This window comes from Mchenga conophoros, linkage group LG14, assembly GCF_057382185.1.
Source record: "Mchenga conophoros isolate Kocher_MC1m ecotype Shallow Benthic linkage group LG14, M_conophoros_male_GT1.1, whole genome shotgun sequence".
NCBI classification, from domain to species: domain Eukaryota; kingdom Metazoa; phylum Chordata; class Actinopteri; order Cichliformes; family Cichlidae; genus Mchenga; species Mchenga conophoros.
Genome location: NC_140539.1, coordinates 8744120 through 8770289, shown reverse-complemented (window position 1 = coordinate 8770289; position 26170 = coordinate 8744120). Strand labels below are relative to the sequence as shown.

The following is a 26170-nucleotide window of genomic DNA, read 5'->3' as shown; positions in this document are numbered from 1 at the left end:
CAGTCGCTGTGAGGTGATGGAGCTAACCACTGCACCACCGTGCAATGTATTATTATTAAGCCTGAAAACTTTCTTATATCACTTGTCAATAGTAGGAAAGAGCTGAAACTGAGCTGGTGCCAGATGTAATGATGTTCAGGAGAATCAACCTCAACAACAGTCATGAGATGAAAATGTTTCAGTGAAAACATAAAGAAGCAACTACTTCATCTTCTGCTCGTCTGATAAACAGAGTTTTGATCAAAGGTTTGGGCGCACCGCAGAAGACTTTCTGATTTCCTAATTGGCCACAGCAGTCTTAGGTTTAGGAATGTCAGGGCAACAGTATGTGATCGCTCAGCTGCATGACGGTCATTAAAAAAAAGGCTGCTTTAAGATCATCAGTAGTTCATTAGTCAGTTTTTCTCTCCCCCACATTATGATTCAGCTTTCACTTAAATATTCTATACATTACATCTACAGTTCAAGTTATTGAAAGCAACTTTATTAAACATTTTATTAAAGTTACTTTTAATATTTCCATTTTTTAAAATGTAGTTTTAGTCTAAGTTGGTTTGTGAATCAAAGTTTGTCAAACGAGTGTGAGTGTACTCATGCCTGCCATTCTGTCCAAGCTGCTGACACGTCAACAACATGAAGAAACTGGTCAGGTTATGGCAGTGGTGAAAATGAGCCTGTCATTCTACATCTCCTCGTTCTCATGTTATTGCTCTCACAAGATTTTTAGAAAACTTGACCTGTGACCTCGACCTTGAGGTTGAGGTCACTGAGATTCGAACAGTTTTTTAGTAGTATCAGTGGAATCAATTTGAAACATACTCTCAGAATCTTGAGAGTCCACACCACCCTCTCACCTGCAGGGCAGAGTGACAACAATACCCCATCAGCCTTTTGCACTAAGGTGTAAAAATTAAAATTAAAATGCACTAAAGAACAAAACACAAAGATCCAAAGCGTATGTGAACCACAGTCTTTTGGCTCTTACCGTGGCAGATGCACAAAGGACTGCTGCCAAAGTACAGCTTTTGTGTAACATAGACAGCATCTGACAAATTAGCATTACATGACACCCGAGGATGTGCTTTGCAGCAGCACATTCAGTGGCAACAATAGAATCAAAATATACACATTCTCAAGATCATTGCAGTCAAAGGAGTACTCAGCTGTTAGTATTCAGATGCTGAGGACAAATTAAAGTCCTTCAAACTATTACTTGTAATAATCTCTAGAACTTTTCAATATGCTTCAAGTATAAATATATCATTTCAACTCATGCAGCAGAAGTGCCCCTTTTATTATTACCGAGTAAGTAATAATACTACATCATACACTGAACAAAAATATAAACGCAACACTTTTGTTTTTGCTCCCATTCCCCATGGGATGGACGTAGAGACCTAAAATTCATTCCAGATACACAATATAACCATCCCTCCCAAACAGTGGTCACAAATCAGTCCAAATGTGTGGTAGTGGGCACATCTGCTATATTGAGATAATCCATCCCACCTCACAGGTGTGCCACATCAGGATGCTGATCTGACATCATGAGTAGTGCACAGGTGTACCTCAGACTGCCCACAACAAAAGGCCACCCTGGAATGTGCAGTTTTGACTCACAGCAAAATTCCACAGATGCCACAAGCAATGAGGGAGCGTGCAATTGGCATGCTGACAGCAGGAATGTCAACCAGATCTGTCGCCCGTGCATTGAATGTTCATTTCTCAACCATAAGCCGTCTCCACAGGCGTTTCAGAGAACATGGCAGCACATCCAACCGGCCTCACAACCGCAGACCTCGTGTAACCACACCAGCCCAGGACCTCCACATCCAGCAGGTTCACCTCCAAGATCGTCTGAGACCAGCCACCCAGACAGCTGCTGGAACAATTGGTTTGCACAACCAAACAATTTCTGCACAAACTGTCAGAAACCGTCTCAGGGACGCTCAACTGCATGCCCGTCGTCCTCATCGGGGTCTTGACCTGACTCCAGCTCGTCGCCGTAACAGACTTGTGTGGGCAAATGCTCACATTCGATGGCGTCTGGCACGTTGGAGAGGTGTGCGCTTCACGGATGAATCATGGTTCACATTGTTCAGGGCAGATGGCAGCTGAGAATGTCCCAGTTCTTGCATGGCCAGCATACTCACCGGACATGTCACCCATTGAGCATGTTCGGGATGTGCTTGACCGGCGTATACGACAGCGTGTACCAGTTCCCACGAATATCCAACAACCTCGCACAGCCATTGAAGTGGAGTGGACCAACATTTCACAGGCCACAATTGACAATCTGATAGACTCCATGCAACGATGTGTTGCACTGCATGAGGCAAATGGTGGTCACACCAGATACTGACCGGTTCTGGGTCCCCAGACCCCCAATAGCGCAAAAAACTGCACATTCCAGGGTGGCCTTTTGTTGTGGGCAGTCTGAGGTACACCTGTGCACTACTCATGATGTCAGATCAGCATCCTGATGTGGCACACCTGTGAGGTGGGATGGATTATCTCAATATAGCAGATGTGCCCACTACCACACATTTGGACTGATTTGTGACCACTGTTTGGGAGGGATGGTTATATTGTGTATCTGGAATGAATTTTAGGTCTCTACGTCCATCCCATGGGGAATGGGAGCAAAAACAAAAGTGTTGCGTTTATATTTTTGTTCAGTGTATATTTAAGTCTCTGGGGACATAGCATGAAACATGCCTCACAGATCCAGAGATGTAAAACATGGTGGTCAATATATTTCCTCTGCGATGTGCGTAAAGTAGCATCTAGCTGTTCAGTTTCAAGTAGCTAAAAATTCAGCCTAAGTAAATGGACTTGTGCTCATTTTCCTGCTGCAAGAAATGGCCTTTTACAGCTTTGGTTGGTAAGGCTTTTAGTAGAAACGGATTGAATAAAATAGCCCATAGGGTTTGAAAGCAACATAAATTCTGTGCTTTTATGACATGAACTGGAGGAAAAGGCTATACCAGAGCACTTTGGTTTACATCACCATCTTAAAAATAGTGTTTTAGTGACAAAACAAACACATCACAGGTCTAGCACTGTAATTTAGTTCTATTGCAGAGCTAGAAATAACATAAGGCTTCTGCAAGCGTGCTTCGAGTTATTTATTAGAAATTTTAAAATGAGCACATCAGTGCTTAGAATATATGACAGGGATGAGGTTGGTGATAAATGTTCTGTACTCTTCGATATATATATGCATTTATCTTTCAGAAATCAGAAACTTCATTGAGGACAGGTGCCACTGTGAACTATTTCAGAAGGAAGATATTCAAGACACTGATGTATTTCTTTGTTTTGTTCCTGTAAATACATTTCAGTACAGCCCACTGGGTTTTTGGCAAAGGACATTTTCCATTTCATCGCTGCAATGTTTCCTGTTATTAAAGATAAATGCCACTGCCAAATATTTATCAGCGATATGAGATTGTTTGTTTGGGTCTTATCTAAGCCTAAGAAATAAAAAGGAAACTGTTTTTCTTTTGTGTTGAGAGTATATGGCTTTTCATTTTCTTTGCTTTTCTCTTAACAGTTCATATTTCAACTTCACTGCTTCCACACAGTTTCAACACTTTCTGCCTCATGTGTAACCACAGAGGCAGGAGGTGTCTCAGAAGGAAATGTGTCTTTTGGTGTGAAAGAACATCTGCTACTGTACTCGGCACTGTGATTGGTTTCCGTGACACGCTACTCCCACGCTTGCTGTAACTCATTTCATTCCTACCAGTGAGCCACTTCCTCACTATAACTGAGGGCAGTGCACTTTTCAACAGTTGGTCAAACAGTATTATAAATACCATAGTTTATCACCAGGACTAAAGTGTATAAATAGACCTTGCCTTCTTAGTAATCTGACTCGCTGTCATTATTTCAGTTTTTATTCATCTTCTTTTGATTAGAGTTTTGTATGAATAACTTAACTCGGAAAACGCTCCAGTAATTCCAAACTGGGTTTTCTTTTTCACTTTTTGAGCAAATCACTACACTAAAGCAATAGTGGTGTAGCAATAGTGGTCAACAAGAGCTTTACAAGAACCAATAAAAATATTATGAATCGATAGTGAAGATTGTGTGGTTGTCCTGAGCTCAGAAACTGTTTTCCATGATCATTTTTTAGAATATATGCTTCCAGTTATATGAAATATTGTGAGGTAATGACATATCATCATAAAACTAAGAAAAGAATCAGCTGGTTGGTTAAAAAAAAATGGTGTCAATCTTCAGTATGATGAACCTGCTGGCGACATCATAAAAAGCTCACCAGCTCACTTATACAGGAATAGTTGTACAGACTTACCATGAAGTTTATCAGGTTTAGTGAATGCATTCTGGTCACTGCAACCTCCAGACAACTAGACTGCAGGTGGTGAGATTTAACTAAGGACTGAGGAGACTGAAACCACTTTAATCTTTCCTGAGTCTGCACCTTTTTTAAGTCCTCATGTTTGTCTAGTGCTCTCTAACCCATAACCGTTAATCACCTACTTCCAATCTGAACCAGGTCCTTCCCATATATGCTAACTGTGTCCTCAACCCATTACTCCTCACTGAAAAAAAGGGATTGCCCATCTCTTGGATTTATGTAAGCATCTTGCGTGTATTTAACACAATCGCCTGGTGCTTTAAAGTTAAGTGTAACTATATAGTGTAGAAACTACATGATATGGAGAGAAGGTATATTAAATTGTTCATATCAAGTTCAAGTGAAGTAAGTCAATAATACAGCAATGTTAAATCTTGCATGGGATTTTGGCTTGCGCACTGTGGATCGTGGTTTGAGGAAGGCCTCTACTTTTTTTCGGGATACCGAAAAAAAGGAAAATGGGTGGTTGTTACATTTACAAAAGTCTAACTTGTAATTTGAACAAAATAGTTTCATGTTTCTATGGTGAAAATAATCAAATCATTTAGGATCTGTATGAAATTCAACAACTTAATTTGATCTCGTTGAGATGACATGATACAGTCTAGTAAGAGCGGTTAGTTGCTGGACTTATGAAATTCACAAGATCACACGAGATTACAAACTGCAGGGAAATCACAGGAGGTATAAGAGACAAAACACTACATACATATACATACGTATATGGTATTGCTATTTATTGTGGTTTAACCTTTCAAGGACAAAATTGTACTGAAAATTCTGCATCAAACCTTGATAAGCTTTGTTAATCCTGGCTTGGTAGCGTGGTCGTTAGTGCTGTTGCCCCACAGCAAGAAGGTCCTGGGTTCAAATCCACAAGCTGGTTAGTTTGCACTGTGTTATCTCTGGTTTCCTCCCACAGTTAAAAGCCATGCAGTTATTAGAGTTAGGTTAATTGGTGAATGTAAGTGGAAATGGTTGTTTATCTCTATGTGATAGACTGGTGAGCTGTCCAGGGTGTACCCTGCCTCTTAACCTTTCACAGGGTTATGCCCCAGCTCCCCTGCAACCAGGAGAAAGGAAGTTGTTGTAAATCCATTAAATGTTTATGTTAACCAGACTCTAGACTTTGTTGAACAATATTAATATGAAGACAACATGTAGTATTTAAGTAACCAAGTAGTACTGGGGTAAAAGTTATTGAATAGTGTTGGAACAAAGTGACAAAATTGTGAAGGATTAAAATATTCCAAGAGCTCAACTTACTTCATCCAAACATGTTTCAATCGTGTTTTATCAACACAAAATGCACAGGTTTATTGAATATGAATAGGTTGTGTTGATTTTTAAACCTCAGTTGTTTAAGTTTCTGCCAAATCAAAACATCTGTGTGCAACCAATGTCCACTATTGAATTAAGTAAATCTAACATGCTCTTTTTTCAGTGCTCATTTATCCCTTCCCTCACACGTTTCCATGCATTCTTAACCAAGCTCTGCTCTATTATCCCTGCTCTTGCTCAAATTGTAGAGCTAGGCAAAGGTAAAGCCCCGTTATCACCTTTCATTTGTTCATGGAGTCTGTTTTTACTGAACAGCCTTTTACACCTTCTCACAAACTTAAATCTTAGGTCTACATTCTTAGTCATCCAGGTCATGGTGGTCTCAAACGTTTGAAATAAAGACAACTCTACTTCTTTTTGACTCATGAAGATTTTTCACCTCCCATCCAAGATGTTTCAGATGATGGAGTCCCAGGCATTTAACCCCTTGAAAGGGGTCCTAAGAGCCACTGACCCATCCTGTAATCAAGTCATTAAGAATCACCCAAACTGGGAGTGATTCAGGGCCATCAAAGGGGCCAAGGAGATGTTGCTCAACCTGCCATCATGTGAGTTATTAAGGTCACATGGGTCAAGGTGTGAGTGGGGGGTTGAAATACCTGAGAAGGGATCTCAAGACTGTGTTATATGTGACTGATAGCTGGTATCATAGGCCTCTGTTCAGTGATGGTTATCTATGTCCACTGTAAACCGTCATTAATGACCCATGCTGCGATTCACACCTTGGCTCATGTGACCCTTAACGACTCACATGATTAGGGTGGGTCTACAGCTGTGAGGAGACAAGGAGGTTAAATACCTGGGACTCTTCATTAGTTTTTAGAACTGAGCCTAGCCTAGTTCAGTTGCGTTCATTGCAAATGCTCAAGAACATCCTAAACTACTGCAGTTATAGTCAGCCAAAGTAAATCTTCAACTAGTAGTTGTAAAAGTAAGTAAAAAAAAAAACAAACTTAAGGTTCTTTCAGAAGAAATAATTCCGATTCTGACCAAATCTGACCATCTTACACCTCCATCCATAGTCATGTTTTCTAAAAGTGGAATTATATTAGTCTGTGATCCCAGCACACAAACTAGTGACGAAATACGCTAAAGCTCATGTGCTGAGCTAAGCTCCACAGGTCTAATTATGATATCGCTTTAATGTTTTGATTAGTGAGAAAGCTTCACATTCAACTTGGTCACTGTTCATACAAGTATGTGTGGAAGCTGCCACTGGATGCACCTGCTATTATACAACCACTATATATAAATATATTGAAATGTGCCAACGCTGGTATGTTCACACGCAAACCTTTAAGTATAAAACACAGACATGTACACATTCTGAACAGAACATACAAATCTAGCCTACTGTTTTTAGATAAAGTTCATTAGTTGTTGAGCTGCATGGCAAAGTCACTTGACTGTTTGGCCATTTGTTTTAATAAAATGACCACCGTGTGGGTTTTTTTTTTTTTACCAAGAGTAAAAGTTATACAATGGCTACCAAACACTGGAAGACTTTAAACTTTTAAAGACTGGGACCCTCACACATCTAAAAGTTGTCTTAAGGCTTTTAGTTTGAGACTATATACTATAAGATTTTCCAAAGACCGGGGATCTTGAAGGGTTGCAGTTCAGAAAATCAACTTTGAGACTATTTCCCATCATCCCACTGGTGGAAATTTATAAAAAAGGAAACATGAAAAATTAGAACAGAATTAGGGCCACTGTGCTGGTACTAAGATTTAAAACACAGACACAACACAACGTATGCTAATCTAAGTTTACTGTATCACTAGCTGATGTTCCCATCTCACTGTTGGCAAACGTGCAGTTTTTTTGTTTAAATATTAGAAAACGGAAAGATGTTTTTCAGACAAAATGGAGCTTTATTAGTGGACGTCCTTGCTAAAGGTTGATAGTAAAAAAGTGAGAAAAGCAAAAGAAGAATAACAGACAAAGCTCTGCTGTGAAAAAATCCCTCTCTGCATCAGCAAGGTTAGCTACTCTATCTGCTCACACAAAAATAAAGAACTATTTTTCTTCTATTGTTGTTGTGAAGATTGAATGTCTGTCGGCAGTTGTTGCTGCTACCTCTGAAAAAAGAGTGGCATATCAGCAGCTAACCCATCAGATGGTTCAAATCAATAGCTGACTAGCTTTAAAAGCATCAACCCCAAAGTGGACCACAGAAGTAGCAACTCCATACAGGGGTAATCAACAAGTAGGATTAGACAGGCATGTATGCAGTTACTGTGTGCACAATGAAATGTGTGTGTGTGTGTGTGTGTGTGTGTGTGTGTGTGTGTGTGTGTGTGTGTGTGTGTTTAAGATAAGATAACCTTTATTAGTCCCACACGTGGGAAATTTGTTTTGTCACAGCAGGAAGTGGACAGTGCAAAAGTTATGAGGCAAAAATTAGAATACAATAAGAATAAATACAGTACACAACTGTACAGAATAGAATAAAATAAAATACTATATACAGTAGAATAAAATAAATATACAATAAGATAAAAATAGAATACAAATACTATATACAACTGAGTAAAAATACAACGATGACAGAAAGGATTATTGCACTTAGTATTATTGCATATGTATGGATGTGTGTGCTTGATCAGTTAGTCTTTATTATGGAGTCTGACAGCAGTGGGGAGAGAGTAAGAGAAAGAAGGAAAAAAAAGGCTAAATTAGCCAAGTCTTTTGTGCTTGTGGCCTTTTCTTAAAATGCTCCTGCATGTGCTTTTCTTCTTGTTTAGCGTGCACTGTTGTTGGTACCTATTTTCATTTCTGCTACAGCCAATCCCATAGAAACAGTGGTGCTGTAGCCCAGAGCAATTGCAGTCTAGAGGAAGTAAATCAACTGCAAAACAGATGCAGCATGTGTATGTGTTTCAGCATGAGCTGGTGAGTGTGAGAGGAAGTGAACATGGCAGATTTAACAGGCTTGTGAGCAACAAAAAGATGCTCCCTTCTTCTTCGGTCAGCTTGGCTTCATGCTTATGCCTCCAGCTCCTGGCTAGTAATCGTGGACAGAGGAGTAGATAGACAGTGGATGGATTCGAGCTCATGTATGCTTGTGAAAAAAGCATGGACTGGGCAGGATGGTTTAGAGCTGGTATCAATAATTCTGAGGTCACATAATTTGTTTTTAAAGTGCCAGTTTCATGAGCGATGATGCGGTGATGCTGGCGTATGACAGAGGAAGCAAAGTAAAAGAAGTAACAGGGATGAGGAAATGTTGGAAATATGTGCTGACAGCATTTATAGATATGCCAAATGCTCTGTTTGAAAGTGAGATAATGAGTGAGAACGGCTCACTGTAAACACAACATTAAACGGGTTACAGAATTCCACAATTCATTCTGTTGTTAAATAGAAGAGACACTGCAGATGAACACAACATCACACCGCAAAGCCTGGAAAAAGAAATTGATTGAAAAAGGGAAAAAAATTTACTGCCACACAAAATAATAGCCTTCCCAGATAGAAAAACACAATTCACAGCTGACATGGCAGACAGTGACAGCATAATGACTATTGCCGCTAATGCAGGTACTGCACTGCACTCCAACAACAATGCAGCAATTTCATTAGTAGGGTACATTCTGCCAGAAGGATATTGAGTTGTGATGCCAGAAATACCAGTGACAGAGAAAAATTGGAATTGGTGTTGTTTTGATGGCAGTCTAAATGGACAAAATGAGGCGCAAAACGTGCAATAACAAAAGCAACGACAGGCTTGTGAAAATCTGATATTATTACAGATAATAATCTGCATCCGCTCACAGGATGAACTCTACAATATAATATATCCTCTCTAAGACTGTCACTCCATCTCTTCTTTTCACCCAGGCTGGAATAAGCGAGTGGACTATGAGCCAGGAACAGGCAGTAAGCAGCTGTTTCCCAGGATGCACCTCGAGACCTGTGGCGGACCTCTGTCCTCGGTGAGGACCACGGTGGAGCTGCAGACCAGCCACATTGGAAAGGGCTGCGACCGGGAGACCTACTCTGAGAAATCTCTACAAAAACTCTGTGGTGGGTTATTTGGGGTTACTGTGTTTTCATAATCACTAGCTATTCTTGTGTGGTCGAAATGAGCAATAATTAAGATAAAAACTTGTGACTATTAAATCGATGGTTGATATGCAGATTTACACAGTATATGGCTCATCAAAGACTGCTGTCTGAGGCAACTAAAAGTTGGGGCAGTAAATTAGAAGTTAGATCCTGCTAAAAGCATTAATGCAGTCCATGCGTTGAGCACCAGGGTCAGACGGCGCCCGAGGTGTGTTTCTGTGCCCTTTTTAAATCAACATCTGAAAGCTCCCAGTCCGTGTTGCTTTCTTATCTCCACGTATGTCCCCGGTAAACCCCTGTGCTAAATGAAGGCACCAGAATGGCAAGTTAAGGCTGTGTCACTAATGATGTGACAGAGCGAGGGCATTAGCCGCCCTAGATGCAGCCGCGCTTTCTCCTCAGTGACTGATGAGCAGTCGAGCCGCCGTGTCAGTGCCCAGAGCGCCAGCAGAGTAGTCGAGCCTATACCCCCACCCACACCGCACTGCCAGCAGGAGGGCTGGAGTCATCATCTTTGACTAACGGCCTTCACAAGCCACATTCCACCTAATCTGAATGCATAACATCCACTCCCTGCCTCCCCTGGCTCCCAGTCCACGCATGGTTTACCACTAAAGAGGCCTTTTCAGGCACCTCATAATCGTTATCTGATAGCAAATAGAATAAATTGTAATAGCTTTTTTAAAGCACAATCAATTTGAGATAATGTACAAAGACATCGGGCAAAGGAAAGGCTGCAGCTGGGTGCTGGAGGAGTCGATGGGTATTTATTTACTGAGGGAATCTAATTACTGGAATCAGAACGTCGACGGCGCCACGAGCACGCAGTGGAGAAAAACAGGGTTTTACAAACGAGTGAAAAACATCAATTAACGTGCTAATGTGTTATTAGCGGAAATGAACAGATGCATGTTCGAGTTTCTTTGCCAGGACAAGGGACACAGTGAGTTGTGACACTTCCTGTTTTGTTTTGTTTTTTTTGGTTGGTTGGTTTTTCTCCTATAACATCATAGCTCCCAGGTCGCTTTGATCCATTTCCGTCAGTAAGCCATTAGAAATGATTCATAAATGTATTTTAAAGGGATGAAATAAATGTTTTACTGTCACACAGGAAAAGCAGAAGATAGATGGGTGAGGGCATGTCGTATGCATGGAGGAGCGAGGTGAGCATGTGTCAGGGGCTGCGTTTGTCAAGGTGACGGCTCGAAAACAAAGACTGGACGGGGCTCAACATATTAGGGTTATTGTGTCAAAGGAATGATGGAGCTGCTTTGAAAGGGAGGAAGAGAAACCAAATGAGCCAGCTCAGTGCAGGACGGTAACGACAGGTCTGTTTTGTCAGAATGTGTAGGGATCGTGTCAGCTGTAAGCCATCTGTGCGACTGGCTGATTCTTACCAAGCCTTTGCTATGTCTTTTTCTCTTTGTGTTACCATAGTGCTTGGTTAGTATTTCCTCTCTGTTTCCATAGAGGTGCATTATAGCAGTGAGCTATGTTCTGAATTTATGAATAGTGGCTCACATTTCTTTTGAAAGTTAGCTTCATTTGCCATGAATCAATACCCACATTCCGTAGCTATCTCAGCCCATTGATTCCTTATTAAACCCTGCCAGCTGCATTACTCTTAAGTAATCATAGCCAAGAATAAGGCAATGCACACTGCGTATCTGCCATTATTGTTGTTGACAGATCTACTGTCTCACCTCTTGTTTGTTCCCACGGCAATAACCCCAGGCGCCTCGTCGGGTAGCACTGACCTCCTCCCTGCTCCCGGCACGGCCACCAATTGGACAGCGTCCCTAGTGTCTGACAGCGGGAGGGACAGCGACTTGATCTTCAGGTTTGACGGTCGTCAGGCAGCCAAAATCCCAGACTGGGTGGTACCACAGAATTTGACAGACCAGTTTACCATTGCAACATGGATGAAGCATGGGCCTAGTCCAGGGCTCAGAGCTGAAAAGGAGACCCTACTTTGTAACTCTGACAAGACTGGTGAGTCATTTGTTAACACATTTCATGGAAAAAATATATTTTTTTGACATTTCATTAGGTTATAAGAGATGTCTGGGTAAGCTGTAGTAAGGGGGGATTAGCAGAAATCGTAAATCAGAATTTAATTCAAACACCACAAATGAAGTGCACCTTGATTCTTTGGTGGATCATGTGTTGTGTGGTCAGTTGACAGGAGAATTGTGGTCTGTGAGCAAAGGTATAAGACACTGACTGCAATACCCCAAGTGACAGTGTGCAATAAAGACTCAGAGTCTGATAATATCTGTTTTTGTTCGATGTAAAACCATAAATCACCGCTTAAATCATCCTAATATCACTCCTCTATACAATAGAGCTACACATGTATAGAATATATCTATAGCTCCTCCACAGATCTAAACAGCAACTGTTTGTGAAATACTTATTTCAATGTGATACTGTTTAATAGTGGCACATTGAACAAAATTTGCAGCTCGGTGGACAGCATGCCCTCCCTGCAGGGATTATTTTTGTTGTTGTTTTTTTAAATTCCAGTGAAAGACTATCTACCTGCAAACTCACCTCCTTTAGAAAAGTGCTGCTGTCCCAGATTTGTGAGAGCCACCTGTCAGGCTTGCTTTACCTGTCAGCTGTGAGTAGGTGGAGTGATTTGGTCCCTGGTGTCTACTCCTCTTTTTACCTCCCACAGAGATGAACCGTCATCACTACTCGCTGTATGTCCATAATTGCCGCCTGGTGTTTCTGCTGAGGAGAGACTTCACCCAGGTAGACACCTTCCGGCCGGCCGAGTTCCACTGGAAACTAGAGCAGGTGAGGCGCTAACGTTGGAATACGTGTGATAGACCAGGAAACTTGTACTCTGAGCTTATCCTCAGCTCACCTTTTTGATGAGGTATGGACCTCTCGCATAGAGAGTTATGAAGCCTCTAGCCTGGATTATACCTCTATTAATCATCCACTGGGATATTTTTTTCTTAGTTTAATCCATGGTGGTCTGTGTCTTGCGTTAAAAATAGAAGGCTCCTGGTAAGACATTGGGATTCACTGGCAGCAGCAAAAAGGTTTAAAAGGGAGTAGGAGCTGTTGGTGATTTACTAACACACATCATATTCACCCAGTGATTTGCAAACAACCATGGTTTTGTGGGTGTAAACTGTAACCAATTAGTGCTTGGCTATACTAGAAATCCCTCTATAAAAAAACAAACAAAAAAAACCACCTAACCTTTAAGTGACCCCATTTAATATAGAGAATCCACATACTAGTTAATATCCATGTAATATCTTAATGGATTTAGGGACTGAATAAATGTTTGGCATCTGCCCTTTCATATGATTCCTTCGAGGAATGGAACATTTCCACACATGAAAATTCCACAATTAGTTAATAATAAAAACAATAGATATGATGGCTAGAGAAATATGAGCTTCCTCCAGGGTTGTGCATGTGTGCATGTGTCTCTGTGTATGTGTGTGCGTTGCGTGAAGACAGAGGCAGCTGTCTGTTGATCGTGGATGCTGTCTCGGAGTCAGACAGGTCATCTCGACTCACAAAACCCCCACGCTCACCCAGTGAGGACATTTGATTCAGGAGGCACACAGCTGAGGCTGGACATCCAGATGCAGCTCCCTGGGCTAATTTAATCAGACAGATCACTGGTCCTTGATTGGAGAGATAGCATGAAACGGGTCATCCATCAGTCTCCTGACAGAGCATGGTGTGCATGAGGCCCCATCTGGAGGAATTTAGACAGTCTCTATTGAGTATCTGTCATGGCTATTGGTCTGTTTTTCTCACTCTACATTTTCTCCTTTTGTTTTTAATTTGTTCTGTTCTTTTTTTTTCTTTTTTTTTAAAGACATCTGACCAATCTGGATATTTCACAGACCTCACTGCAACAGTAGTATGGCTTCTGCTAATGACATTAACAGTGATGTTCACTGTACTTTCTCAGGCGCTGTTCAGATCAGCAAAGGTTACAGTGGCTACGAGAAAAACTAAGCATGGCTGGAATTCTTTGCCCTCATTCCCTCTTTCTTTTCAACCAATCAAGCAATTATAGTGTATGTAGAGTATTTGTTTATATGTTGAATCAAATAGTTTGAGAGTATCAAAAGTGTTATACTACTGTGATGTCACTAATTATATTTCTGAGCAGTACCTGAAAACTACTGGGAATATTGTTGCATCACCTTTGAGTATGTTAATGTTGTTAACATGGCCAACATTATAAACATTGGTATGTTAATACTGCCAGTTTGATAGAGGTCGTGTTAGGATTGACATTGAGCTTTAAGGAACACTATTAATCAGCATAACTTCATTATACGTAAAAGTAATTTGTAGCCACTGTAACGTCAACCTTTGGTTTGTGGACTAACATTTCGAAGACTTTAGATTTGATTTGGATGTCAACGTCTTTCAGAGACAGAAACAATGTTGCAAGAGCTAATCTCTCTGAAACCTCCAGGACGCTCTATTCATATGTACTTGTCTATCCCAAGGAAACAACCCCCAAAACATGCAGTTATTTATCATTTATTTTGTTCTCAATTTGATAGTAATTGATAAAATGAATGTGATTCTCTATTAAAGGAGACTTGAAACTAGCAATCAAGACCAGAAAGTTTTTATAAAAGTATCAATCTAGTGAGCAGTAGGACCTTTTTCTCACAGACCTCAGTACAATGGGACTTCGTTTGGAGCTGGCAGAGCTGACTTAGTGGCCTCCTCTTCCTCCTCCTCCTTCTTCAGGTTTTGTACATTTCCATTCTGGCTTCACTTTCCAGTCCTAGAGGCCAGTGTTGTGTAAGTTGACACATAACAAGAGCTTATTCACAGTTCACAAAGAATTAAATGAAACAGATAATATTCATAGTTCACAATTTAATTAAGGTTAAGCAAGCCTTATGACCGCTGGAATATGTTCTAGGCCCCAGGCAGCCCTGAACTGGATAAGCAGAAAAGGATGGATGGTTTATATGGATCTCTAAACTATTCTATTTTCTTTATAATTACTTCCTATCAACAAATCCATCTTCACATCATTGCATAATGTTACTTCTTGCTACCTCCTAAAATAAAAATATTATTTTTGCTTTTCTATATTTCTTTTAAAAGTACAAGACAAAGCAATGTGAATACATGTTTTAACACCAAATTGGTTGTTCATGTGGCTGATGTTGTTACTTTTTTTTCTTTCTTTTTTTTAGATAAATATAAAAATATTCAAACTAAGAAAAATGAGCTCAGATAGGTACAGTGGTCACAAACTTGACAGAATTGACGTGTTCTTCTCCGTATTTGTTTAAAAATTGTGCTCTACAAATGACCAAAATTCAAAGTAAGAACAAAATGTAAATATTAGATGCTAGTGTCACGTCAGTGGTATCTGTCTATTTAGACATAGATTTCATTTCAACTGTCTGACTCTGATATTAAGTGACAATGGAGGTAAATAAAATTTAGTTGCTTACTTGAATGTTGTAAACTCACTTTTACAAAATTCAAGTGCAACTTCTCTTCCATTAACAGTGTCTTGCTGCTTTGGGCAATCTACACTGACACAGTTCACATTGTCATTCTAGCTACTTAGTGTTCAACAGTCTGCCATATGGTCAGTGAGCTTCAGCCTGGCAAAGTCCCTCTTCACAAATCCCAATTGTATTCATTATATAGTATGTATCATACATAATAGCAGCATTGCTTTGAGCTAAGCCACTAAGGTTTAGGCTGTTTATTGTTTACCAAGAAAACAGTCCTAGTTCAGCATACTGTCATTTGCTAAATGGCACTAGTCAGAGTATAGCTGAGGCTAATGTAATAGAAAAATAGCCTCACAGAGCCATTAAGGTAACGCAACCTGCATGCAGAGCGTATCCAGTTTAGAGGCCAGGAAAGAGGCAATTTTCCCTTTGATGTTCTTGCTTGTTTGTGATAATTCTAATTCATAACATGACTCGTTATAAAATATATCATATCATACCTTTCCCCCATAGTTGTTTTAACCATATGCCACAGTTAATGAAATCCCACATGAAGGAAGTTAGTAAATTAGAAGGGAGTTTGACAGTTTTTGGTTGTTTTTGCTGTGGCTTAAAAAGGGTTGAGACAGGTAGTTCTATAGCAGGTCTGAAATGATCTTGATTTATTTCATTAGCACGTCTCACGATAAAAGTTTCCACGGTCTACTCTGGCACCACATAGGCACACAATAGCTGTTAAACTTTCTCGAGCACATTTAGAGTTCTCACTCTTTCGCGCGTCCTCCCGCTCATCCTCCTCCCTCTTGTTAATAGTTGTCTCTGTGAATCCTGGGGGCATGAAAGGAAACTTTCATTAAGTCGCTATCTCCCCTCGCCTTGTCGCTATTTCCTCCTCATCTGCTAATGTCTTTAAAACAAAATGAACTTCTGAATACCTCCAACTTAGAGAACCCTCGAACAGAAGAATTCTCCTCTCCCTGCACTGGTTTATCAAAGAAGTAAGAAGTCCAATTAATTTCTCATACAATCCAATCACGCACTGCGAGCTGCTTCATAATAACTGCACCGGGGTGGTGGGGGGAGATGGTTGCAGATATTAGTTTTACCTGCTGAAAAAAATAAAGAGTGTACTATCTGTTAATAACAGGCAGCATGGTTTTATGCACATTGGCCTATTCTGTTCAGTACGCTTAAACTTTGCTCTCTGTGCTGTATGCATTGTTGGGAGATGAAGCCTGAGGTTTTCATTGAAACTTCACTGAAAGGTTTTGCAATGAACGTGTACCAAATGTGTCTTTTGTGCACACTTTCATATTCTTTAAATGCAGATCCGAATAAGAGTGTCTCAAAGAAGGAGGCTGTCAATCTTGAAGATGTTTTCTGCATGAGCCAGTACTGAATGAACCCCTGCAGGTGTTATAACTATGTACAAAATTGGATCGGGTGCACACGGTCTAAAAAATAGCCTTTGGCGCTCGCAGGTGTCCGGGAAATTCACTGTATAAAAGAGTGCCTCACAGACCCAGACTCCCACTTTAGTTCTTTCACAGTGTATTAACAGCTTGTGAGGTTTTATTGTTCAATTCACCATATTCACCCGGCGCCTACTTTCCTCCTGACATCGGATGCTTTTATAATATTGCACACTGCTGCGTTGTAGTTTCAAGTCTAAACAGAGGGAATTTGACAGGGGATTTGACTGTTATTGTGTTACTGGTTTCTGATTGATCAGCATCTGAAAACACATGAGTAAAGACAAAAATGTTCAGGACACACACACTGTGTCATCTTTAATGATTAAAAAAAAAATATATATATATATATATATACACAACGACCCGTTACCTGCCATTAAATCATAACAGAAATTGCAGATTACAAGGGTATTTCCAGTCCCTCCGCTTCCTGTTTCAAAGACAGAATTTGTGAGATATGTAAGAATGAATATGACCATATGAAGCCCAAAATGTAACGTTTTAAAGAAGCAGTCAAAGAACAAAAGCCTTCTAATTACCTCTGCCAAGGAAACTGTTGCATGCTTATGTGTGATTTTTTTTCTGTCTGTAAACATGATAGATCTAAAAATTCTGGATGAACCTCTGTAGGGGTGTGCAGTGGGGTCATGTTATCAATCCATTAAACTTTGACTTACATCCACCGGTGTCTTCAGGCTCAACATAATGATTTATTGGTCAAAAATGGACAAAACACTTTAAAACTTACAAACTATGATTTTTGCAAGTGTGGTGTGTATTGTGAACGTACAGAAAGTACTGTATTTAAAACTTTGCTGCCATTTTTTGTCTTTACAACATATAAGAAATGATTTGCGGGGATTCTAAATACTTTGGCCCTTTGACAACATTTGACCTTAAAGGAGAGGTCAAACCTTTATAAAATGTCCATCCATCCATCCATCTATCGTCATCCGCTTTGTCCGAGGCCGGGTCGCGGGGGCAGCAGCCTAAGCAAAGAGGCCCAGACCTCCCTCTCCCCAGCCACCTCCTCCAGCTTGTCCGGGGGAATACCAAGGCGTTCCCAGGCCAGCCGAGAGATATAATCTCTCCAGCGTGTCCTGGGTCTGCCCCGGGGCCTCCTCCCGGTGGGACATGCCTGGAACACCTCACCCAGGAGGCGCCCAGGGGGCATCCTTGTCAGATGCCCGAACCACCTCAGCTGGCTCCTTTCGATGTGGAGCAGCAGCTGCTCTACTCTGAGCCCCTCCCGGATGGCCGAACTTCTCACCCTATCTCTAAGGGAGAGGCCAGCCACCCTTCGGAGGAAGCTCATTTCTGCCGCTTGTATCCGCGATCTCGTTCTTTCGGTCACTACCCACAGCTCGTGGCCATAGGTGAGGGTAGGGACGTAGATCGACCGGTAAATTGAGAGCTTCGCTTTTACACTCAGCTCCCTCTTCACCACGACGGACCAGTGCAACGTCCGCATTACTGCAGCTGCAGCCCCAATCCGTCTGTCGATCTCCGGCTCCCTTCTCCCATCACTCGCGAACAAGACCCCGAGATACTTGAACTCCTCCACTTGGGGCAGGAACTCATCCCCGACCCGGAGTGGGCACTCCACCCTTTTCCGGCTGAGAACCATGGCCTCAGATTTGGAGGTGCTGATCCTCATTCCCGCTGCTTCACACTCGGCTGCGAACCGTTCCAGTGCGAGCTGGAGGCCTTCACCCGATGAAGCCAACAGAACCACATCATCTGCAAAAATCAGAGATGAGATTCTGAGGCCACCAAAGCGAAAGCCCTCCGCCACTTGGCTGCGCCTAGAAATCCTGCCCATAAAAATTATGAACAGAACCGGAGACAAAGGGCAGCCCTGGCGAAGCCCATCACCCACCGGGAACGAGTCCGACTTATTGCCGGCAATGCGAACCAAGCTCTTGCAACGGTTGTATAGGGATCGAATGGCCCGTAGCAATGGGCCAGACACCCCATATTCCCGCAACACCTCCCACAGGACACCCCGAGGGACATGGTCGAATGCCTTCTCCAAGTCCACAAAACACATGTAGACTGGTTGGGCAAACTCCCATGCACCCTCAAGTATCCTGGAGAGGATAAAGAGCTGGTCCAGTGTTCCGCGACCAGGACGAAAACCGCATTGTTCCTCCTGTATCCGAGGCTCGACTAACAGACGAACTCTCCTTTCCAGAACCCTGGCATAGACTTTCCCAGGGAGGCTGAGGAGTGTGATCCCCCTGTAGTTGGAACACACCCTCCGGTCCCCTTTCTTAAAGATGGGGACCACCACCCCGGTCTGCCAGTCCACAGGTACTGCCCCTGATCTCCACGCAACATTGCAGAGGCGTGTCAACCAGGACAGCCCTACAACGTCCAGAGCCTTCAGGAACTCGGGGCGGACCTCATCAACACCAGGGGCTCTGCCACCAAGGAGTTGTTTAACTGCCTCAGTGACCTCGCCCCCGGAAATTGGCGGGTCATTCCCCTCATCCCCAGACTCTGCTTCCTCCTCGGAAGACGTGTCAGTGGGATTAAGGAGGTCCTTGAAGTATTCCTTCCACCGCCTGACAATTTTCTCAGTCGACGTCAGCAGCGCTCCGCCAGCACTATACACAGTGCAGGTAGAGCACCGCTTTCCCCTCCTGAGACGTCTGACGGTTTGCCAGAATCTCTTCGAGGCAGTCCGAAAGTCTTTTTCCATGGCCTCTCCGAACTCCTCCCACACCCGAGTTTTTGCTTCAGCCACTGCCCGAGCCGCATTCCGCTTGGCCTGTCGATACCTGTCGGCTGCCTCCGGAGTCCCACAGGCTAACCAAGCCCGATAGGACTCCTTCTTCAGCCTGGTGGCTCCCTTCACCTCTGGTGTCCACCATTTGGTTTGGGGATTACCACCACGGCAGGCACCCACCACCTTGCGGCCGCAGCTCAATGCAGCAGCTTCGGCAATGGAGACGCTGAACATGGTCCATTCGGACTCAATGTCCCCGGTCTCCCTCGGAATGCTGTTGAAGCTCTGCCGGAGGTGTGCGTTGAAGATCTCGCGGACTGGGGCCTCTGCTAGACGTTCCCAGCACACCCTCACTACGCGTTTAGGTGCACCAGGTCTGTCCAGCGTCCTCCCCCGCCACCTGATCCAACTCACCACCAGGTGGTGATCAGTTGACAGCTCAGCCCCTCTCTTTACCCGAGTGTCCAGAACATATGGTCGCAGGTCTGCTGATACGATTACAAAATCGATCATCGACCTACGGCCTAGAGCGTCCTGGTGCCACGTGCACTTATGGACACTCTTATGTTCGAACAGGGTGTTCGTTATGGCCAAACTGTGGTTAGCACAGAAGTCCAATAACAGAGCACCGCTCGGGTTCGGGCCCCATGGACTAAGGCCCGGCCACCAGACGCTCGCCCTCGGGCACCCTCCCCGGGCCTGGCTCCAGGGCGGGGCCCCGGTGACCCTATCCCGGGCAGGGTAAGCTGTTCCCTCGGTGTCCTTTTCATAAGGGTCTTATGAATCGCTCTTTGTCTGGTCCCTCACCCAGGGCCAATTTGCCATGGGAGACCCTACCAGGGGGCAAAAGCCCCCAGACAACATAGCCCCTGGGATCCCTGGGACACACAAACCCCTCCACCACGATAAGGTAGCGATTCAAGGAGGGGTTATAAAATGTCCTTCATCTTAAAAATGATGCTTCAGATTTTTTGTTTGTATTGGCAACATGTATGAAGTGAACTAGTATATGGGGATTTTAAATATCACATTATAGTTTCCCCTAAATATCACGTCACATTTGACCTCTGACCTCACTCTTACATTTTACATCTTTCTTTCTTTCAAGTAGACCCCAACATGTGTTATATCTTTAAAGAAAACTATTACCCGTTACCTAATCCTGCATGTCATAAATGTAATGCATGCACTTTGCACTACAAACTGTATGCAAAGTATGTTTAAAAAGAGCAAAGAAAAAAAAACATGCATAATGGGGCGATCGTGGCTCAAAGAGTTGGCAGTTTGTCTTGTAACCGGAAGGTTGCCGGTTCGAGCCCCAGCTCGGACAGTCTCGGTCGTTGTGTCCTTGGGCAAGACACTTCACCTGCCGCCTGCTGGTGATGGGGCCAATGGCGCGATATGGCAGCCTCGCTTCTGTCAGTCTGCCCCAGGGCAGCTGTGGCTACAACTGTAGCTTGCCTCCATCAGAGTGAATGAATAGTGGAATTGTAAAGTGCTTTGAGGGCCCCGAAAAGCACTATATAAATGCAATCCATTATAATGCATATATACCATATGCAAAATAAAATACTATTCCCTTAAAAATAAATACAGAGAGCAAGCTGTTTTGGCAGAGGTTTGCGCTCTTGGAGGGCTTCTTGTAATTTGAATGTTTTCAATGAGAGCAACAGATGTACAGTAGTTCTGTTTTTAGCTCTTATGGGTTAATAAAATTGCATTTCTGTAAACACCGCACAGTATTCGCCGTTTTGAATTCACACATCAAATGAGCAGCAGCAGGTAATTTCCACCAGCAGCTGCCAAATAAGCACTGACTGAGTTTCATGTTTAGTGTTGACACAACTGTCTAAATTTCTGTTTTTACCATCAGTGGAGGAAGTCCTGTTGCAAATAGTCATAAAACATTAACTAACATTAACATTAACAACAGCAAAAAAAGTACTCTGAGCACACAGCTTTTTTCCCTTCTGTTCTCACAACATTCTCAGCTGACATCAACTATGTCAACACTGACATTTACTTACAATCTAATATTAAAAGCAGTATTTCAACACTACAATAAACACTTAGGTTTGTGCTCTGAAAGCAGGCTCATGAGCACTTCCAATGCTAAAAACACTAACAAATAAACACACATCTGATGCATACATCAGCGAAAAAGTGTTTCATGGGCAAAAATCACCAAGAAAATAGTAAAAAAATTAGTAGCTTTACGTTTTGCTTTTGATACAGTTGCAAAAACCAAAGTAAAAAGCTGGGATTTTTTGATCAAGAAGAAGGTTTGAAGTGTTAGTTGACATTTTTCCGTCTTGCCGCCCTCTACATGAATTGCAGACTATCTCAATGCAAACTGAATTACAATAGAGTTAACATGCTCTCTGTAGATGTGTTTTTGCCTGCAGCTAACATTAGCATTCAACCATATCATAGCCAAGATTACGGTTACAGTGTAAGTGACACAGCGAGGAGCAAAAACACATTTATTTAAATGTGGAAATAAAACACACAGGATGCAGTCAAGCTTACAGTGGAACATTACTTTCTTGCACCTTTTCATGCAGCCTCAGAAATGTTTTGTTTAAGTCAGTGATGTTCTGTAACATTAATGTTAATAAAACTTTAAATACCAGATTTTCACCTGCTCTGCTTTCAGCTGTCAATCAAAGAGTATTAAATTTAGCTGTCGGCGAATGTTTGTCTGTTTCTCTGTGTTGGCCCTGCAACAGACTGGTGACCTGTCCGGGGTCCTATAGTAGCTGGGATAGACTCCAGCCCCTGTGCTACCCTAATAACTATAGGTGGAATCATCTTTATGTTATTTAAAGTATATATGTCATTTGTAAATTATTTCTCTAAAACCATCCATTTGATATAAGATTTATCAGTGTTACTTTAAAGGACAATAGCCTACTCCCTTAATACCTCAAAAACATTTTAAGCACTAATAGTTTAAAAACTTGCTTCTAATCAGTCCTCTACAGTTAAGAGACTGATTTTAAAATACATTAAGTCTTCCTACAGCAAAAAATAAATAAAGCAAACTGTAAATTAGAGGGTAAGTAACAACCTCATAATAACCTCATAGTATATAATGGGTCAGTACACACTGGTGCTGATGAACTTGTTCAAAATGCCGAACTGCAACCAGTTTGATAAAAAGGAAGGAAAACTGTGCTATTTACATTTTAGTAATATGTAAGTTGCACTAAAGTAACATATCAATGGGCTCCAAAATAGACAGCTCCAAGACATAGACAGCTCACACTTATTTAGCCTTATTCCTTAAGGAAATTTCCTCTATGTTTCAACTCTGGAGGTTTTTTGTTTTTGTTTACAGCTCTTGGTAAAGGAGGTGTGTTTGGCATGACCACATAAAGGTTCAGACAATCCCAGCAAAGTATTGTAATGTATATTGTAACACACAGCACAAACCTCCTAATGATTTAAAGTAAACGGTAAATGGTAAATGGCCTGCATTTCTATAGCGCTTTCTAGTCCCTAAGGACCCCAAAGCGCTTCACACTACATTCAGTCATTCACCCATTCACACACACATTCAAACACAAAGTAAACGATAGCTTTGTGTGTATTATTTCAAACATCTGACTAGTCTGTCCTAAACGAAATGCAACAATTGCTTGTTTATGAATCTCTAGATACCTCGTTGACCAGCTCAAAACGTCCTTGTTTAGGCAAATGTGTGCCTCACAGATCCCATATAACTTGAATAAATGCATTATGCACTCTCATATTTTTGCTAATTCTCAGTCAGAAGATAGCACCACCCGAAGGCATACTCTACTCTATCGTCATTTTACCACTGAATGGTAATAGTAAGAAGACGACAAGATAAAATGAATATCATGCAGAAACAAGTGAGGAGAATTAACTAGCTCACAAGTGAGGGGAGAGCGGGTGAGTGGAGCGGGACTGTCTGTGGTGCTGTGTCTGCTGTACTGGTCTGTTCTGGTGGAGCTGGATCTGGGCTTGACACCGAAGCTGTTGATTTACGGGTCAGTCCACTTTACCAACCTCAGCTATGTTAGAAAGCTCTGCGTAGTCACCGAAAAGACCACATGATGGAAACAAGTCATAAAAATTTGTTTTTTTTAAAGGGTGGCTAGGCTCTCTTAGTGTAGAGCATGTACAGTTTGGCCATTTGGGTACAAGTCAGAGTAGAGTCAGTGCTTCTCCGAAATGAAAGGAGGAAGTTGAGGTCGTTCAGCAATCAGACAAGGATGCCTTCTGGGCACCTCTTTGGTGAAGTGCTCTCAGCATGTCCTACGGGTAGGAGGCCCTGCAGCAGAACCAGGACATGCTGATTACATCTTTCGGCTAGCTTGGGAAAGCTTTGGTGTTCCCCAAGATCAGCTCGTGGAGGTGGCCATGGAGAGGGAGATCTGTGCTCTGTTTAGACAATTTATTAAAAGCAAACAAGTTAACCTTTACACATGTCATTGTTTCATGTTGTGACCCAAAGACACCATCCTGAACAACCACTGATAAATGGGTTCAGTTTCCACATTTGGAGACACTCTGCAGAGTGTGTGAATTTCCCGTGGTTGTGTTTTTAGCCCATTAGGATTTATAAAAGGTAGAATTTTTTTAAGTTGAATATTAACTAGGATCACACCAGTGGTGTCTCATTACTTTCATGCTTCTGTAGAGTTTGATAATACGAACCCACATAGAGAGGTAAATGGAGGCTCTCATTTTTCAGTTAGAATAAAGAGAGCATTGTGTCCTCATTTGACAGGCTGGAGGGATTTTGGCAAGAGGAGAAAATCAATGAGAAGTCACCTCGAGCCTTTCAGCTGGCAAAAAAGAACAAGAAAAACCAACAGGGATAATTGAGATCTAAATGATGTTTCTACCAGGAGTCTAAATTGAATGTGGAAAGGACATCATTACATTCAGCTACCCAATGGAAAACACTTATTTTTTTCAGAAAGCAATCAAGCAAACACTCAGGGGGGACTTTCTCTGATTTCGCAAGTGGACAGTAATGGAAATATAAAATCAGTGACCATTCTTGTTGTGTGGTACATATGTCATGGAGGCTAAGCCAGGGACAGAGCTACAGCAGAAGGAATATTTACACAGAATGGTGTGTTATTTTACACATATAGCGACTGTTTATCAGTGCATGTATAAAATCAATGGAAGTCTTTTCTGTCCATCAGTCTTGCCTAACACTTGAAAAAATCTAGCACAGACATCAGACATTGTTAGACTATATTTTACAGCAGCTTCATCGGGTGCACATTCAGTCATATTTTAATTCCTCCTCATCATTTAAATAGTGTAAATAAGCCACTGTTGAAAGGCTTTACTAAAATGTTTTCTGCAGCAGATGTTATCCTCATTAGTTTTGCTTCTTTCACAAAAAAAAGTTAAAATTTAAAGCTACAAATGCTGTGTTTTAGTCTTCAGCTGAGCATAACAACAAATTTAAAAATTGAATGATCCGAGCCTTAAGGCAACAGTTGCATCACTGCCAGATCATGAAAGTCCATCTTAAGGGTCCTAACCTCAAATGCAGTTTAAGCATTTGTTGTTTTTAGTTTTGCATTGTGCATTTTGGTAAATGATTGTGTGTTCAGTGCATATAAAGTACGTAGAGAAAAAAGGACGAATAGGTCATTTTGTGCGCTGGACCGCGTTTTTTGCCAGGGGCCTATCTCATGACTTAATTTCATCCAGAAAATGATTGCAATTCTGCATTTCCTGTTGCTGTGTACACGTAGTAGAAACAGAAACATAACTTATTAAAGTTTTTTTCCATATATTAAAATTTCAGTACATGTATTCAAATTCAGAATGCACTGATAGAATTCAGCGTGTCTCTCTAACAAATGTATTGTTTTTTCAACATAACTGTGACCAATTCAAAACATATTCTGATCATAATTACTCATAAGAACTCAAAATAATGAAAAGAGGACCCTTAAGATAATGTGCTGTAGCTGCTTCACTGTTTGATTGTTAATAAAAACCTTTCTGGTTCGTTCAGTGCTATTTTGAAAAACCCATGCAATTCAGAAGGCTACTCTTTTTAACACAAGAATAGAATTATGTATCATGGATTTCCAAGGTTTTAAAATGAAATGAGATAAGATAGCCTGTATTGTTGCCACGGTTGGGAAATTCATGTTGTTACAGGAGCAGATTGGACAGAGCAGAAACGAATAATAGCCAGACTTTTGTGTAATTTCTCTAAGTGGTCTGCAAAGTTATTCTTTCTCAACCATTTTTAGAGGATTTTAGTTTTTTTGTTAAGCCACCTAACAGTGACCTGCGGATCATTATAGCTCAACAGATGATCCAGTGTTGCATCTACATATAAAAGAAAACTTGGCTAAGAATCCATTTTAGATTGTATCAGACTGTCGTAAAAACACACAGTTTGTTCCAATTTCTTTAGTTGAATCTTTGAAGAATGCTAAAGATAACACAGTTTGACTGGCATAAAGTAATAGTTTTGAAGCAGCAGGGGTGATTCCCAAAGAGCTGTTGAGCAAAAACTTGGCAAATCTCATCATAGCGTTGAGTGTGTTCTTCAAAAATTTGAGAAAAATGGACAAAAAAAATGGAAGACAAAAGATAAAACAAATTCACAAGATCACATTAGATGTCAAACTGCAGGAAAATTGCTGGAGTTTTAAGAGGCAGACAACTACACCCA

At 41.6% G+C, this 26170-nt stretch overlaps 1 protein-coding gene across 1 annotated transcript in view; it reads left to right on the top strand.

Annotated features, from left to right (window-relative positions):
- LOC146559205 (calsyntenin-2-like) overlaps nucleotides 1-26170 on the top strand; it is a 331275-nt gene that overhangs the window by 236140 nt on the left and 68965 nt on the right. Inside the window, exons 6-8 of the mRNA XM_085245053.1 lie at nucleotides 9572-9757; nucleotides 11534-11791; nucleotides 12480-12601. Of these exons, the coding sequence (XP_085101179.1) occupies nucleotides 9572-9757; nucleotides 11534-11791; nucleotides 12480-12601 (566 nt within the window). The remainder of the gene's footprint in view (nucleotides 1-9571; nucleotides 9758-11533; nucleotides 11792-12479; nucleotides 12602-26170) is intronic.